This window comes from Atta cephalotes, assembly GCF_000143395.1.
Source record: "Atta cephalotes unplaced genomic scaffold scaffold00022, whole genome shotgun sequence".
NCBI classification, from domain to species: Eukaryota; Metazoa; Arthropoda; class Insecta; order Hymenoptera; family Formicidae; genus Atta; species Atta cephalotes.
Window position 1 is genome coordinate 458,295 of NW_012130086.1, and position 18,841 is coordinate 477,135.

The window sequence follows — 18,841 nt, forward strand, 5'->3', positions numbered from 1 at the left end:
ATTAGTAACGTAAGTAATAACTTAACGTAAATTAAGTAAGGAGGTACGTCGTTTACCTACTACTGTGTACGTAAAACGTAAATAAGTAATATATATATATATATATATATATATATATATATATATATATGTATGTATATGTTATAAATTTATGGAAAGCTCCGTAGTGTCAAGTTTTCAAGAACACAGAAATGAAACTTTTTTTGCCTGAAAACAAATTCGCGGGTTTAAGAAATTGAGAAAGCGCTGTTTTCCTGGAAAATAGAGAATTCACCGAGAACAAAGGTGCCCGAGGAGAAGGAAGAGGAGGATCGAGCACGATCGCGGATGATATACCTGTGTTTTGTAGTTGGGCAGGCGAGCCCAATGCTCCGAGCGGGGAGCCGCCATATCCTAGAGCCGCTAAACCTGCGGCAAGTCCTGAACCTTGCTGCTGCGCCTGTTGCACCGCAACTGCCTGGGCTTGCGCGACCACTGCCGCTGCGCTGCACGCTGCCAGACCTGCACCAAAAGCCCGCAACCCACACGCGCTTTCTTAGTCGTCGTAAGTGTTGATTAGCGTATGTTACCGAGCCTTATACCGTCTATGGAGAAGCCTGGCGGTCTATATATCGCAATCGCGTGTCCGCGAACGTGGACGTCGGAAATAGGAAAGCCCGAAAGAAGTCGAATTTCAGACCATTGCGTGCGAAATATCGATTCTGCGCCGCGATCGTGATCGTATCATAGACGATTTCCGAGGAAAGATATGTGCAATCGCAAGCGGTTAGTTGTATTATTCATATTTAAAGTAATTGAAAGTAATTATAGTAATTTTATAAAATAGTATAAATAAACGTAGAAAATTTAAAAGCAGAAAGGATTAAAAACAAAAAAAAACGCTCTCAAGTTCATATTATGAATGTTGAATTTTTTGTACAGAGATATTTATTTTTAAACGTTAATGTAATTATTTTTCTTAATTTATATTACTTTTCCTATATCACATCTGACTTTAAATCATAATGTACCACTGTAGAAACTTTTTTATTTTTTTATATTTCTGTATTTACTAAATAAAAAGAGCATTCGCAAAAATTCCAGAAAAATGACACCGTAATTTTATGAGAAAATCATGATGTAATAATCCATTCTAGAAAATATTAATTTATTTGCTACATTTAATTTAAAATCCGACATTTCTTATATGCGACGATTTAATAAAATTATCCTCTTTTTTTCTCTGCTATTGTGTGCAGTATCCTTTTTGCGATGATGGACCCAAAGGCGCTGTTCCTCTTTGTTATCCGCGCATATCCTTATCTGCGACTCGGAATAGTAGCTGTCCTCTCGTTTTTTCTTATAGTAATGTTACATAGGTAGTGCCGGGCGTGTTTTACGCGTATTTACAAGGAACAAACGAGTTAATCGTGAACGGTAAAAGTGGACGTTAACGATGATAGCATATATTTACGTATCATAATCGAACGAGTGTCATAATTTCATTTCGCATCACACAGTCATGCATTACACGTATTACACGATGAGGGAATAGATAAGGGAGGGATAGATCTTTACAAGATATTACATACAGCATGACTTTACAAGACTTCTTACAAGTGTGTTTACAAAGAGGATCGTGATCATATGGCATATTGAATTCCCGTTGGACTCACCTAGACATTCGCCAGGCGTAGCGTTGCTGTGTGATGTCGGAGTTGGTTGAGAATATAAATTTGGCGGTGGCGGTGCCGGTGGACCCGGTGGTGGTTGAGACGGAGCTCTGTTTACGAGAACTGGTGCGGGGCTGACTAATCTCATGGGGGTCGCTGCCGAACTTAATCCGCGCACGCCTCCCATGACGATGGAACCGTTCTGATCGTAGTAAGCCGGTATCACCTGATATTGACCCTGTACCTGCGGAAAGATTAATTGTGCTACATTAATTACCCGTACTCTAACAAAAATATCATTATAATATATATAAATCAATCATTAAAAATAAACCAATAATAGAATTTGGGATAATTAATATTAAAATTGAAGGAATTGCATATATAAAAGATTTATATAATAGTTAATAATAGTTAAAAAGAAGTGAATGTACAAAAAGCTTTATCTTCAGACATCAAGATTTGAGAGACTTCATTCAGAAAATATGTAATAATCTGAAACATTCGATTTTAAACGTTTAAATAAGCTCCTCATTTAAATCGCCGAGATTTCTGTCGCTTTCATTTATGTTGTTGTACATAAATACAATAGACGTAACTTGCTCCAAATTGAGTCTAATTTTATAAGTTGGGAACATCATAGTGCAGCGCGTTCCTACTATTTCCTCCACTTGTCACAGTGGTAAAATATCTAAGAGGACAATGTGGCAATCTCTAATTGGTACAACGAACGGTCTACATCTTATGTCAAGCATAAAAAACAATCATCGGCCACTCACGGAAGGCGAGCGAGAAAATAGCTTTTACAGAATTAGAAATACGTCTAATTCTCGGTACTTGCTAATTCGTGAGCACTCTATCTACCCCGCCGTCAAACTTAAATTTAGCCTTTATTTAACGATTATGCATGATCACGATACTCGTAGTGTATACGCGCGGCTCGATTTATTTCGAAACATCGCACATCGGCACGCACACCTTCGTTAACTCAAAGATATCAAAACAAATAATCAATAAAAAAAATTTCCCAAAAAATCACAAAATTCTTATTTCTTGAATTTTCAAATGATTAAAAATAAATTTATGTCAATATTTTTTGAGAATATTTGCTCGCAATCAAGTCGTAACAAAGAGACCTCTTCTATTTTTATTCACAAATGCGTAATTTACAAAAATTATCCATTTCTTTTATATTTTTTACGGATTTTGACGATTATCGCTGACGACTGCCTTACCGTTTGTGCCAGATTGTTGGCGGTGTCTTGCGCGGCAGCAGCCGCAGCCGCTGCCGAAGAGGGGGTGAGTGGTCGTCGGGGTGGCGGTGGTGCGGCCGCCTGGGGTGGTGCCTGCGGCAACAATCCAGCCGGATAGACCCAGGGTCCGACACCATAGTATTGCGGTACTACAGGAGGTGGTGCACCAGCTATCAGCGCTCCTACGTAAGGCTCCTGTCCACTGATAACAGTATAGGGGGCAGTAGGAAAGTTTTGTTGCTGCTGTTGTTGTTGTTGTTGCTGCGCTTGGGATGCGGCTAGGTATTGTTGCTGCTGTTGTTGTTGCTGCTGCTGTAGAAGTTGTAGTTGTTGTGGTGTCGCACCTTGTGGCTGACTACGGAACAGTGTCTAAAAAAAGAAAAAAAATTGAATATGACACCAAGAAAGATTTTTTTCTTTGATAATGTTAATATTTTTCAAATAATGTCATAAAAAGGCTAAGATGAAATTAATAAATATTAATAAAATAAAATGAAAATAATCTTGATTTTGATGCTACAATTTTTTATTTCATTTATTTAATTTTCTTCTTATTTAATAAAATTATATCTGCAATAGCTTTAATTTTCGCTAAGTGCACGATATTAAAATCAACCTACAATAATTATGATTTTGTCTGTTAATTTCTGTATAGAAAATATGAAATTAAATGAATAAAATTTATAAATTATCAAAATAGAATTTTCATTAGAATATTGTAGACAATATAATACTATTGACTGTCTTGGAAGACTTGTTATCATTATTTTTGGAATAGAAAAACTCTGTTAGTAAAGTAAAACAAAATACAAAGATTACTAAAATATTATTTGCAAATCCAAGAAAAAAGATAAAGGTAAATTAAATAAAAATTAAAAGTAATCTACATTGACAAAAACGGGTATCATATCAATTTGCTAAATTCTAAATGTGAGTTTTAAAGTGCTGGCCAAATTATTTAAAAACTGAAGAATTATATCTTAAGAATATATAGATAATTTATCTTAAGAGAAAATATTTTCCCTATTCAACATTATAAGCAAAAATCTTCAAAATTTCATCATTCAAAACACTAACTGAAAATGTTACATGTTATAATACACCCAACAATACATTTTCTAGTATTATTTATAATGCTCGTCTTCGCACGTCTCTATATCATACTCGTAAGTACAAAGTTGCAAATATTTATTACGTAAGATAAAGAAAAAAATAATTAATCAAAACTTGATATGTTAATATTACAATGGACACAAATGATAAAACTAAAAATTAACACTTTTGTAACCCCTTTTGTTTTTCACGATGATTTGATATCGAGCTTTCCTGTAAGAACATTGTGTATATTATAAGGAATCATATAACGCGCAAATCGCGCCGGCAGTCGAGATGACCTTTCGGCTTCAAGGCTCGGTGACGGCATCGTATTACTGGGATAATCATACGGACCAGGATTTTCAACATGAAGATCAAGGCCGGAGGTAGACGAATGCCTGAAAACGGCGCAAAAGACAACTCGACATTAAAGTCGAGGAAGACGACCGAGACCTCCTCCTCCTCCTCCTCCTCCTTCTTCACCGCCTCCTTCGGTTGGTCGGCCTGGGTCGACGACCCCCCGCGGACGTTCACCGACATACGTTCGCCTCTTCTTCTGCGTTCTTCGGACCGGTAAGATCGTGGACTTTTTAATTGACCGACAAATGTGCCGTGATTCGGCACGACGCGACGTAGAAACAGCGATAAAGTTACGTACGATGGAAATATCAAAAGAGTACAACACAAAAAAGATAACACTCTTGTGTGATAAACACGTATTAAAAAAAAGACTCTTCTTAATTATTTTTTATCGCGCGATTTTTTTAAATCTTTCCTTTCGCATAAATTAACATCTTTTAACATTATTAAGATCGTTTTGAAGATGTGAATAAGCATCAAAAATTTGTTAAATTGCTAGCCAATTTAACTCGTGATATAACTGCGGTAGTTTAGTAGAGTTAGCGTTTTCAAGAAAACGTTTTCACTGAAAAATCATTTCGGCACGCGTTTCTGGGAACTATACTTATATACTACATACGTAGTACATAAATTCACACAAGAATCATACAAGCATTTAAGCTCCAGTTAGACCGTTTAAGGCTTTGATTTCTATAGTTTGTGTTACACATATATGTCCTATAATACATTATATTATAAAATCTTTCAATCTTTTTTTTTATCAAAGAAAATAAAAATAAATTTATAAAATATTGTCGCTCCGTCATTAAGACTCTATTAAACTAATGAGTATGATCGGCGGATGAACTTTTTTTCCTCGATACTATCGATTATCTACGGCATATTATGATATGAGTTATACGGTTATAGTTTGTATTTACTGACAATCGATAAATTTAATAATATTATCCGAGCCCGAGTTTCTTCGACCTTCAAAGTTAGCTCGGAAATAAATAGGAACATCAACCGAATGGCTGATTCCTTGCACGAAGCGAAGAAAACTTAAACCATTCACGACACGCTCCAACCCTAAGAGGCAACGATGCGTTTCGGGTATTAACCTCTTCCGGAAACGTCGAGCTTGAGTCAAGGCCATAGTTACACCTGACCATTGCTCCTTACAGAAGAGCTCTATTTCTTTTCGGACATAAGATATTAATATATAAAGCAGAATTTTTTAATTTATTAATATATATTTTTTTATCACACATTTTAAAAAACTAAATTACACATTTAACTTTATTAAACGTAACTTGCTAAATTAATTTATAATTATTAGTTCAGTAGCACATCTAATATTTAATTTATTTTACACAAAATATATTTTATTTGTGTTCCACTAATAGAAAGAAGAAAAAGAAATAAATCACAGGCCGTTTATTCACTTCTTATATCTATCGGTTTTACATATTCTTATATATTGATGCATTTTAATGTAACAAAAATTTTAGACAAAAAGAATAGTATAATAAGAAAAGTTACATTTTAAGGTTGCATACGTGTGAGATGCGAATAGCTCATTAAGGTTAGATATCGATGATTCGAAAGATTTTTTTCTGAACACCGTTAATCAAAGAGGCTTCGTCATTGATTGAGACTCGAATTGATATACAGCGTCGACAGGAACAGTCTCATTAAAACACTAATAGTATATCCTATCCGAAGCAAGTCTGTGTTTATCTCACCACTATTTGTTTAATAAAATCGTTATCTTATCGTCGACCGAATGGTTAGCTCGGAACTAGATCGTTATTTCTTCTCTATATCATTCTTCTCGAGTATCTTTATTATAATTACGCGTATTTCTTGTTGAATTCTTTGTATATCTGATTGTAACAATTACTATTCGTTTGATGCAGCAGTTTGTTGCCAAGTATTTTAAAAATCTGAATTTTCCGAAATTCGAATTTTATCGATCTCCTTTTATTAGTACATTATTTAATGTCTTACTTTTGAGAGCTAGAAATATCACAAAATCACTCAATCTCAAATTAGTCTCGTACGAATCGTTACAATCATCTCTTGAGAAATGAAGAGACCGAAACAAACGTCTAAATGAAAATTGCGGTGATTTCGCGTAAAAATGGCGGAGTGTCAGAGAAGAGAAAAAAAAAGAAGGGAAATTGGGTGAAGCACGTCATATCAGAGAGGGACAGTCGATCTCGGATGAGGAGGCGAACAATGGCGTGGTACATTGTCGTGGGTGAGAATAGGGGTGAGTTACACTCCTGGAAATGTGAGTCATTGTTGAATATGTAAGGTTTCTGCCGGCGACTGCAAATCGTCGACCAGCGATATGGAGTCTGATTTCCTAGCTGTTAAAAATATCCGTCGCACTTTTCGAAAATACTTCGACGAAAATAAATGGAATGCCGCACTCTTAATTAGAACTATGTGACGTGTAATAAAAACACTTAAGACATTCAAGAAAGTATAAAAATATTTTCTTATTAACTAGAAATTCTTATCGTATCTTTTCAGAGATGTGTATTAAAACGAGAAATGTTTTAGATTAAATGTCAATTAGTGTCAATTGTATAAAATCATTAAAAACTCAAAAATATCGCACGTTGAATGATTATCATAAAAACTAAGAAAATAAATCTATATCTTTGATAAAATATCTATATAATAATCTATATATCTAAATAAAATAAACATTACATAAAATTTTATCAAAATTGATTAAAATAAGAATAAAGTGTAAAATAAAATGGTTAAAATAAGTATAAATAAAGCTAAATTAGCAAACTGTGGAATAAAAATATTAAGTTTGAGATCAATTCTTACGTCAATACAAAGAACAATTTTAATTTTTACTTTGCGTTTGTCATTTAAAAAAACTAAAACAATCACAGCTAAAAACAAATATTGTTTAGCTTCAAATAGCATCCATTCCCATTGGAAAGCCTTTATCAAGTAACAACGCATGGAAAGTATACGTCATTAATTTTAACATAAATTACCGCGAAGGACTTTCTAAGCGAAAGAATCGAGGAGCGTATCCGATTACGTAATCAGAAAGGAATCAATTATTTATATATATATATGTGTGTGTGTGTGTGTGTGTGTGTGTAGTAAATCTCTCTTATCAAGGTATTATTGTCCCGCAATAATTAACAGAATACTGACTTTTCTCCTGCACTCATCAGTATCCGGATAGACTTTCACTGATTTGCGATAACCTACTTATTGTCTTTGTTTAATTACTATTTGCACTCTCCTTCCAGCGAGTGCAAGATATCGCATTATATTTAGCACGTGTCAGTGTATTTCCGCAATATTTTAATTGCCATATGAACAATCATGCACTTTCTTTCGTCGATTAAAAAGAAAATCTTGCCAAACATTTTTAGTCTCTCTAACTAAGAGAAGTCTTTTTCAGAACCAAATTTTCAATCCTATTTTATCAATAAATTTCTTCTTTATATTTTACTTATATAATTGCTTGTTACAAATGCAATTATTGTAATCCTATTTAGGCGAGGCACAAAAGGATTTTCTCGCGAAGGCGTTCAGGCACAAGTCGGAAGGTTCAGCGAAAGGCTTTTGATTACCGACTTACGAAAAAGCGTAGCGTAACGAATGATATATAAGAACGATTAGGTAAGAGATATTCCGTTGCTGAATTCCTTGCGAGTCATCCGCGGAAACGAGTTTGAGAGTGACGAAGGTTCGACGACCTTTCTTCTCTCTCTGTCGTTTGCCTTTCATAACCGGTGCGTTTTAATATTTATCGTTGGTTCATCTCTATCGTGTCGCGTGCATACATTCTCGGGAACGTCAAACATTTCAATTCCGATCGGCTATCGATTCGTCCGATTTTTTATTGTTGAACTGCCAACATGATCGTTTCCAAGAAATTTGATTTCGACAACACATTTTTTTTAAATTGACAATAAATAATCTCTTTTTATATTTGAAAATAACGTGTCTACTTTCGTGATATATGTTCGCAACTTTTTTTGAATCTTCAACTACTGCTATAAATAATCCAAGTTATACCAAAGCGTCTTATTTGAAATATAGAATGCAAGTGAATCTCTACTTTACGATAATTGATAGAGAAAAGTTCAAAGTTTTTTTTACTTACAATTTAGAATCTCATAGTACTAATCATACAGACAAGTATACAATCATACAGAGAGTATCAAGTATAGAGTACAATCGTCTAAAAATTTTTGCTTCGTGTCCAAATTATCCGTTACTGTAGTCAAGAGTTAAATACAAATTTATAGGCAGTCTAGAAAGGATAAAAGATAAGTTCTTCAATAAAAAGTTCTTTATTTAGACTGTCAGATATTAATTATTTATAATGTTTTTGTAATATTACATATTACCGACATTTTAGCGTGCTGATAATGATTTATCACGTAGATTATGTTTTATTCGGAAGCTTGATTCTACGCTCTATATAATATCGTTATCACTTGGAGATCAGGTCATCAACACCGTGTGCATCCGATGTAGGTATTGTTGCTAATCTCGCATAGGGTATGCATCCGTTACCGCGTCTTATCGCATCACATTGTCACAATCGCGAAAATTAGTAATAATAACGCGGATGTTTCACGAGTAACGGAGATCGTGGCAACAAGATTCCGAAAAAAAAAAAAAACTCCATCCGAGAAAAATTCCATCCAGTAAAAAATATTAGATATTTGGAGCAAACTATTTTTTTTTTACTCAAGAATGAGCCATACGTAACACGAATACGTAATAATGCGAAAATAAAAAAAACATCAATATAAATTACGCCATCGAGAGTAACATATAACGTATACTGTCTCGATCAATGTTTACTTTTTCCTCAAACAAATTTACGATTCTCTCGTGAATTGCGTCTCCTGTCATTCACAAACGTGTATAGACTTTTCGCGACAGTACCACGTGAAAATCAATAATTTGCACGTGAAAGATACGGGGTAATGTATACAACGAAATCTGGATTCAATTCTAATTCAGCGTTATGGAAAGTTCTGCCGACTAGTTCGCGGTGCATATTACCGCTCACAGATGCATAAACGTTTCACCGCCATTCATTCCGAAAACTCTGGCTTGATGGGCGCATGTGTGCATGTGAACGCGTCGCGGAAGAACAGTTTAATGCCTGCAAACGATTTATCTCATTCACACAGTGTCAAACAATCTTTTGCGCATTTTAAGTTACTATTTTTGTCTAAAAATTTCTTCGATAAATGATTTAACATATATTCGAACGTATAATTAATTATTAACTACAAAAAAATTCTATTAACCACAATGTAAATATTATTTATGTAATGCAGTTACGAGTATACATATAGCGATTGTCGATATAATGCAAGAATAAAATATACGACTCTATTCCACTTCCGGTAATCAGTACATCTACCTGAAACTTTTATTAAGTTTCAAGAACGACTAAACTTTCACGCAACATGTGTGTGAGGGAAATTAAACAGTCCTAATCTCTTTCTAAAAAAAGAATGGTACCATATATCAAAAGATCGTTTGGTTTTATGAGAAACGGATGAGGCACGATATACATTCTCATGAAAGTTGGGGTACCTGCGTGAAATAAAAGTACGACGACAAACCGCGGCGGGAGCCCGTTACTTCACCGCTCCGGAGCACCGCTCACCTGACTGCGTGTACGGAATATACAGGGTGCCGCGAAGAGAAAGAGGTCCACGGTTCGTCGTACGAGATCCGCTTTCCGCTTGCACGGCGACGTGCACCCATACATCGTGCGATTCGTGTCATTTTGATTGCGACGTAGAAAATGCGGGTTGAGGGGAACGATATTAACCCGCCTGACTATGTCTTTCCTCTTCCGCATGTATTGATGTACTGATTCGCATTGAACACGGTTTCAGTTCGGTTCTCTCTATCACGACCGTCTCTTCTATGTGGCATTGACCTCCGCAATGACAGATTGAGAAGCGGTAAATCCGATAAATCATCGAGTAACGATATAATTTGATTTCATAGAACGTGATATGTAATAATATTGTGTGGAGTACGGAATTTCATGTATTTCTCATGTTGCTCTAGTTGCTCTAATAATTTTTGTACAATATCATATAATTAGCTCGGTTCATCTACAGAGGTGTTGTATCGTTGTGCTCAATTTATTGTCCTAGTTGTCATGATTGACCTCATAGAATGTAGGAACAATTGACGATACTCTGCATTGAGGACAGTAACAAATCTGCTGATATAAGCGAAGGGACTATACATATCCGGAGATGTTTTCGTTTCTATGCGAAGCCTTGATGACGAAAGTAACGAGGGCAAACATTCACGTTGCATTTATTACGGCAAAAAGAGGTCAAGGGTCAAGGTGCGAGGCAATTTTGAGATGACTTGATGCAACTGCAAATCACGATGCAATATGCCTTAGCTCTTCTCCGTTGTCGAGACAGAATTACTCAGAACATAATTGAGTTTTGTTAAAGATGTCTATAGAGTAAACTTAAACACTCGCATTAATTGGATTACTAATATAAACTTGATGTATGATACTATCAAGTCAACTGTATCGTTTAAATACAGAAACAATTCACTGGAGATAAGTAAAAGCTACTACAATTCAGTAACGTTTGAAAATATAAAGATACGTAAATATATCTGCAAAAGAAGATACTAGATACAAGAGTAAATAGCTTTTATTAAATGAGAAATTGTCAAGAAGAAACAAGATTTGGCCGAATCACGAATATCACGATTCGCTACTCTGCGTATATCGATCGAGGTATTGTCGACTGTGCTATGACCGTATTACGAACAATAAAAAGCCAATTTGATTGCATTTTTGAAGCGCGCAATCTTCTGCACGAAACGTGTGAGTCAAGTGAACATCACGAGATTTGTCACAAGCCATCACACTACAGTGGCACTGTTTTCGCGTGAGTAGGTATAAATCATAATTCTGAAGAAAGTCTATCATATATGTATTCGTTATTTCTCAACTGTCGTGCTATAATTTATCCAATACGATTTTTATATTAATCATATTTCGTTAATTCTGAAATCTCGTTAGCTCTATTCTGTTTAATGAAAATTCTAAAACATAGATCTGTTTATACATTTAGTTCGAGTTTCATGGTCGAGTGACGGTTCGCTTCTACAGAAATTTGATAAAATTCAATTATTTTAACATTTCATTGAGTAGCAAATCGAATTTAATTTGTGTGTAACGTTTACTTTTAATTGTTTTAACTTATTTCATTTAATCCCAATTTTGTAATCTCTGTATATCGGAATTACGGATATATGTTCCATATTCCACGATAATATCAATTAAATATGATCGCTAAGATATTGATCTCATACGTCCTCGCAATACTTCTTCCTTCGATTTTACAAAAATCACAATGCGTTTTTAAAATTATGTTTATAAAATCACGCTATTACATAAAATTACGCTATCACAAATCAGGCGAGACCGTAAATCGAATTGCTTCCCCGGGGATATCCCGTTCTCATAGCGCGCCAGGAATATCGTCGTGAAACATGGTTGAGCACGGTTTGCGAAATCGTCTATCGCGGCGCGTTCCAGATTACGTGTCGCCGGCAGCGGCGGGACGGCGGCAACTTTCTAAGTGTACAGGTTGCGACGAGAGCACCGATCTCGTTTTTTTTTCTATAGGTACCGGTCGTTAATCGCGCGGGCGATGGATAGAGAACCGCTGCTGGCCGCCAATGCTCCATGGTGGAAACCGGTTCCATCGGCATCGCGAACCGATCGATTTGACCCGAGCACACGGTCGATGTACAAACACTCCTCCCTCCCGTCGTTCGTTCTTCCTGCTGCCGGCGGTAGTACCGTTTTACCGGACCACTAGTGACTCGAGAACTCTAAGAACGGGAAGTTTAACAAAAAATGCAGTAAAAAAAAAAGCGGCAGATGACAAGGAACTACGTTCTAAGCGTTTATCGGCAAACAGAAAGTTTGATGTATCTCGACTGTTAACGTTATTAATGTTCCACTTATAGAGCTTCTAAAGATGTAAGTACGATATAAGTAGAGAAGAGATAGAAAATACGGAGAATTATAAATGAGGAAATTATCGTAAAGCTAACGGAGATCGTAAAACTAACAAAGTATCTACACACGAATTTTTAATAGTATATACTTCGCGTAATCTTTTTAGATTAACTTGTTTTTTTTTCTCTTTCTTTCTGCACAATCTTTTTTTTTTGTGTCAAACCGCAGTGAGAACTACGGAGAACCGATTTGCTCCAAGGGGATTTTTTTATCGTTACGGGTATATTGAGAGAGGCGCGAACGTTCTCTTTTGTAATAAGTGCCTCGACCTGAACGTTCCGATCAAGACTAGTCGATTCGAGAAATAATAGCAAGAAAAATTTCCGCATGCAACAATCTCGTAGCTACTACACACGCGTGTGAACTTACAACGGATAAGTACGTTTGTATTTTTAGGAGGCCTTTTCTTTTTCCCACTGAATACGGAGTATATCGTGATCCGCAATATCGAAATTTCTGTCAGCGACAAACTTCTGCGCGGAAATATCTTAAACGGTATCCGCGCGACTCGTTTAAAAATAGCGGGAAGCACCCAGCTTAAATATGACGGACTCGGAGCCAATAACGGTTAGAAATACGAAGTAACGAACAATCAGCGGCTCCGAATGGAGAGCAGAATGGCCAGGAAAAGAAGAGGAATTCGCGAAAAAGATATCGCGAGGAAGGAAAGGGAGGAACATCCGTAAAGTGTCTGCGGCATTAACGAGCCAACCCCCGTAGTGGACGCATCGAGAGACTCTGAACAATGGCTATTGTAGTCGTTTATCATCAACGCAGCTATCCCTGTTATACAGAAACGCTAGCCTAGTTGCAAAATTCAATTATAATAAACTGACCGTTCTTGCGCGTGCACGCATTTACCCTGTGGGATAAGAATGAAAGGAAAGAAAGAGAAAGATAACGTAGGAAGTATAGTTTCGTGCAGGGTGGGTACAGGTCGCGTGATAAGGGTCGCATTGCCACACCTTGATACTAGATATCCCTCTTCGTGGTTAGCTTTTAACCAAATGACGCGGATTTTATTATTGGATGGTGCCTCTTACAAGGGTGCGGCCGAGCTATATCGTCATCCTCCCGGTATTAATGCGCCTCCACCGTCGCTAACCGGCCTCGCCTTACTCGCGTTTTTGCCCTCTTTCTGATGAGTGTTACCGTGAAGTCCGACAAATAAACTGTCTACACGCGAGTCCGTTAGAACGATTCAGAGACTGACCGATGTGGATGACCTGTATGATAGACCTGCAATGTTTGATTCGCAGAATCTACCGCGAATTTTGTACAAGGAAAAAAATTGTAAATCGAAAAATCTCTCAGAAGAAACAGCCACACAAGTTACCTTTTAACATTTCTAGAAAGCAAAAAGATCTCTGCTTGATATTATCTTTTACGAATTATCAGAATTACAAATAATTAAAAAATAACAAATTAGCACAACAAAAGATATGTACAGATCTGTATAAAAGATATTGAAAATATCTTCTAGAAATTAATAATAATAATAATAATTTTATTGCACTTGCAAGTTGGATTTAAATAATGTTTAAAATTAAAAAAAAAGAAGAAAAGAGGAGAAAAGAAAAAAATAAAATGCTAGCAAAAGGCAAAATATCCCGAGGTTTCTAAAAATATATCTCGCACTAATTATTGTCGAGGAGTGTAAGAGATCACTTTCGCGTGCGTCGAAACCGCGATTATATCGCAATGGTATATTAAGACCCACGCTGCAATTGCGCTCTCGAAGCATTACTCTTACGAAAATTTCTCCGCGCGCAATGTTCTACTGCGTAAGAACAGTGGATTTAAGAACATTCTCGTGAGAATCCGCCGAGCGGGAGAAAACGAATGTTCGACGAATTTCCTAAAGTTCTCATGGCGGAGCAACACGCTTCACGGGTCCTCTTCACCTCCACTTAATGAAAATAAACGCGTGGAAAATTGCGCAAGAAAGCGTGTCGGTGCACGAGTGCCGGGCCGAGCGTTTTGTAAAGCGTCAACGATTTTCGATTCGACTGATGAACAAAAAAATTGGAAAGTTCAAATCTCTCGTAGGCTCAATAAACAGGATGAAATAATGGAAATGCAAAAAAAAAGAAAGAAAGAAAGGATAGGAAATGCCAGCGAGAAAGCGTATAATCGCATCAAGCATTTTTCTCATTATCAACGAAATCGTAAGTCGCAGCCTGTAAAAAGTAGTTCATCGTCATTAAATAATTCATAATGTATTTTCATAATTTTAACGCTTTTTCTTACTTATATATCTTTGCCTTATAGAAATCGATTCAAGAGCTAGAGAAACTAAGGACAAGGAGAACGCAAAGTTTGAGAAATAAGTTAAACAAATGACGCGTAAATATACGCGTGTCTGATACAATTCAAGATGGAAGAAGCCGTGTTTAATTTTCCAAGAAAAACATCACTTCCCTTAAAATTCTCTCTGAGTGCTGAGTTAGTTAACTATTCCTAGTGACGTACATGCAGAGGCGGGGGACAGACCAATTAATTTTATTAAAGGGGACAAGAGCCGCGTGACGTGGGCGCGCGGTGTAACGTTATATGGCCACGCATCTTGCAACGTCAATTTTATTAGGCCGTTATCGTACAATAATGAAACGCTCTCGTGTTCACCATCCTTGTCGCCGTTTCATCGTAGAGACAATACGTTGCCATCCTTGCGAGCTTTTACTGCGCGCGTACACAGGTGTATCTCAAACAAACCTATGAAAAAAGCTAATCACAAAGCCGGATTATTTCTAACAGAGAAAGATATTTTCTATTTTTTTTTTTTATAACACGTCTATTTCATCTAAAACGCTGCGAAAATCGAAGAAAGAAATTGTATGTATTTTAGCAATTATCCACATTTAATGTTAAAAAAATTAGGGAAAAAAGGAAATTTCAAAATTATGCGAAAAATACGCTCGCATTTTTCAATATCATAATTTACGTACACCCTGTATGCGACACGCGCGATGTACCTATCACCGCCAGGCGATATGATTCGATTTTTCCGACAAGAGAGCACCAAAGTTGTCTCGCGTGGCGATATCAGATTTATCATCCGCCACGGCAGGGGCATGTCGATAGATGGGATATATGTAGATGGCCAGGTAGGGGATGGATAGATGGATAAGGACGAGGCCAGGATAGCGTTCGCATTCGCGCGTAGACCAGCGATCAATACGCAAAAAAGGCGTCATTACGTCTTGCGGAGGTAATCACCTGGTCCCTTATCAATTTTTTTTCTTTACAACAGAAAAGCTTGCCGATCGTTTTCTTTAATTTGTTCGAAGCCGCAAGCTTAGGGTTAAAGCGCTTTTCGAAAACACGGTACTTAATTCTCCTTCTCGCTATCTACGAATTGAATAAAGAGTCTTGTTTAGAAGTAATTTAAAGTTGGAAAAAAAGTATCAGATGCATATTATAACGTATTCGATTGGTTGAGTAACGCCTTCGATGATTAATTCTTGTGAAATGATCTCAATATACAAAATCCCAAGAGGGTATATAATGTTGTTACACGCTATATCACCCTCGTTCATCAATTTATGCTCGGAGGAATAAATGGTTTTATACGCATGTTTTGTCATGACGATAAGAGTATAAAAATATAGATGTGACAACAAAGAGAGAAAAAGATGAAACAACCGTTACGAGCGTTATTGACGTAGTTAGATAGGCCAGAAAATGGAGACCGCTGAAGAAGGCCGGCCCGACTGCTCGCGCTATGCGCTAAATGCGGCTGTTGGGGGTTGATTTTAATACCCTCTCTTGGTAGAGAAACGTTGTGGTGAATGTGACCTTTATGAAATGTTACAACCTTTGTAGATCCTGATTGCACTTCTTCACGCACACGAACACATGTTCGTGGACACGTCACACACGCTCATTGCATGTACGAATGCGATGCGCGTTCATTGGCGAAACGTAAATGTATTCTAATCGCACTTTTACATATCCGCCACGTAGGCAAAGCGAACCCGCACATACGCTGTCTTACGGATGTCCTGACAGTATAGGAGCCATTGTTTTTGCAGTTACATCCGTGCGGTATACCGAGCGATCCGTTATTAGCGGTACTCTCTAACCGGAAAGAAGACTTTCGCGAAAAAAGAATCAATGTGAAAAAAGATCATTTTTTTTTACATAAAGCTTTATTTTCTCTAAAAGACCAAATTAAAAAAAAATGGAAAATTGATAACATTTTTCCTTTATTTTCGACGCATTCTATCAATAATTTATTTCTTTTCTTTTTTCTTTTATATTATAGAAATATAAATGAGATTATTCTTATAATTTAGAAATATTTTATCCGTCAATTTCAATTATTTCATTTTTTTTTTTTGAGAAAAACAGAATTAGTGTGTTGTTCGACGATATTTTTCTCTTTGCAAAATTTAGAATATCCTTAGTGTGAAAAATCTATAATTTGAAATGCAAGGCTTCACTTTTCCCTTCATATAGTCGTAAAGAGAAACGTTAACAGGAATCTATTGCATCATACAGATAAGCATCGTTTACATTTTCCACTTCGTCCTTTATCACCTCCCCGCTGTGATTGATATTACCTTTCGATACACCCCGTATATATAGGGCGTACATATATCACGCTCGAGGCGTTAGCACACATCATGAGAGAAAGAAGCCGAGAGCACGTCCGCACGTGTGTACGTGTCTATATATGCGTGGGGGAGGCTTTCGTGCCAACCCCCGATGTATACTCGTCCCGGAACCACCGACGTTAAGTCTACCATGTTGCTAGACATGGCGCAAACCGTTGGAGAACCGTCGTCGATCGATGAAAATGTGGCTCCGCGCACGAAGCTAGCCGTTTACATACGTTTACGTAAGTTTACGCGCCGCCGCGAGAAGCCGGGCCTTAGTTGGAAATTGCCGGTCGTTTGTAACTTAGCCCAGGGGGAGGGACTCGGTAAATTCGATTGCACCGCAAATACAGACTGAGTGACTTCATTCTCGTGGGCGCCGACAGATCTGCGAAAATGTCTATGATTTCGATCGAGAATGTAAGATTTCGTATTGATGGCGACGGATTAATACGTGCTTTCAACTCGAATGAATATCGGAAAAATATATCGGAATAATAGACGGGATCAACTGAAAGATCGAAAGCGATCTAAGTCCGATTCATCCAATATAACTTATGTTGTTTCATAAAAATTTGACAGTTTGTCTGTATGCGACTTGTATCATCATGCATGAAATAACCCGGCGAGTCTCGCAGGAAACATGTCGACCCAATGATCGCCGTCGAGCAACGGTACTTTGTTGGTCATAAATGTTGGCTGACCGTTAAGTCGATTCTTTTCGAGTCTCCATTACGTCGCATCGAGATGTTTCGTCTCTTTTCGTATTTTCTGCGCGATCAAGTCTTCGAACTAAAAATAGTCAGTAAATCAATCAGGGAAATAAAAATCTTGATTTCGTAGATCGAAGCCAGATGTGAACCAAACCGTAACATAAATGAATTAATATATTACATATTAATGTGCGTTTTTTGACAAATTCTTAAACGATTATTCTTTAACAAATTGGAGTTTTGAAATTTAATAATTTCCTGACATCTCTCTCTTCCAAGTAAAATTAATCGCGCAGAGAATGTACATATTATATCTCATATTTTTTATAAGCAAAGAGAACATACGGAAAAAAAGAATTTATATTGTTTCGCATTCTCATCTATGTATTCATATTATGTAGGTATTATTTCAAATATTTTATATAACATTAATCATCTCTCGTTTTTTTACTACATTTTACGTACTTGAAACAACGTGAATATAAAACCTATAATTACGTATATAAAATTGATTAAATGTTTTTAAAAAAATATAAAAGCGTATTTATACGTTGAAAAAAATTACTAAATCATACTTTTTAAATTAAAATTTCTTTATCTAACAATACTAAGTAAACATTTATTTGTAGTAAATATTTACAAAAAAAATGACAGTTAAATCAAATGAATGAATTTATATAAAAAAAATGTTTATATTTAATAAATATTTACTTAGATCTATTCAAACAAATATTTATAAAAACTTATTTATTTTTTTTCAGTGTGTTTAAATTATTTTTAAAGAATTATTTATATTCCTCTCGATAATAAAGTCAAATTTTTTTACATCTGTCCTTTTTCTAAAATTCTGTAGAATTTGTAAAGCGTTGAATTATACACTATGTGATAAATAAGCAGCTGTTTATATGCCAGCCTTTGACACCGTTGCTTTTGTAAGACACACTGTTTCGAGTTGTAAATTCATGCGATTCAAGCAGCAGAATCCTGCGCTTGTTCCTTAGTAGTTTTCTCTCATTATAGTGAAACCTTGCTCTTGATATTTACCACCTGACGCAATATAACGCGCGCGCGAGAATTGAACGGAATGTGGAGCAGC

At 36.3% G+C, this 18,841-nt stretch overlaps 1 protein-coding gene across 1 annotated transcript in view; it reads right to left on the reverse strand.

Moving 5' to 3' along the window:
- LOC105619498 (pumilio homolog 2) overlaps positions 1-18,841 on the reverse strand; it is an 81,604-nt gene that overhangs the window by 5,057 nt on the left and 57,706 nt on the right. The window contains exons 10-12 of the mRNA XM_012201013.1: positions 2,888-3,274; positions 1,656-1,896; positions 337-501 (exon numbers count right to left, since the gene is read on the reverse strand). Coding sequence (XP_012056403.1) covers positions 337-501; positions 1,656-1,896; positions 2,888-3,274 — 793 coding nt within the window. The remainder of the gene's footprint in view (positions 1-336; positions 502-1,655; positions 1,897-2,887; positions 3,275-18,841) is intronic.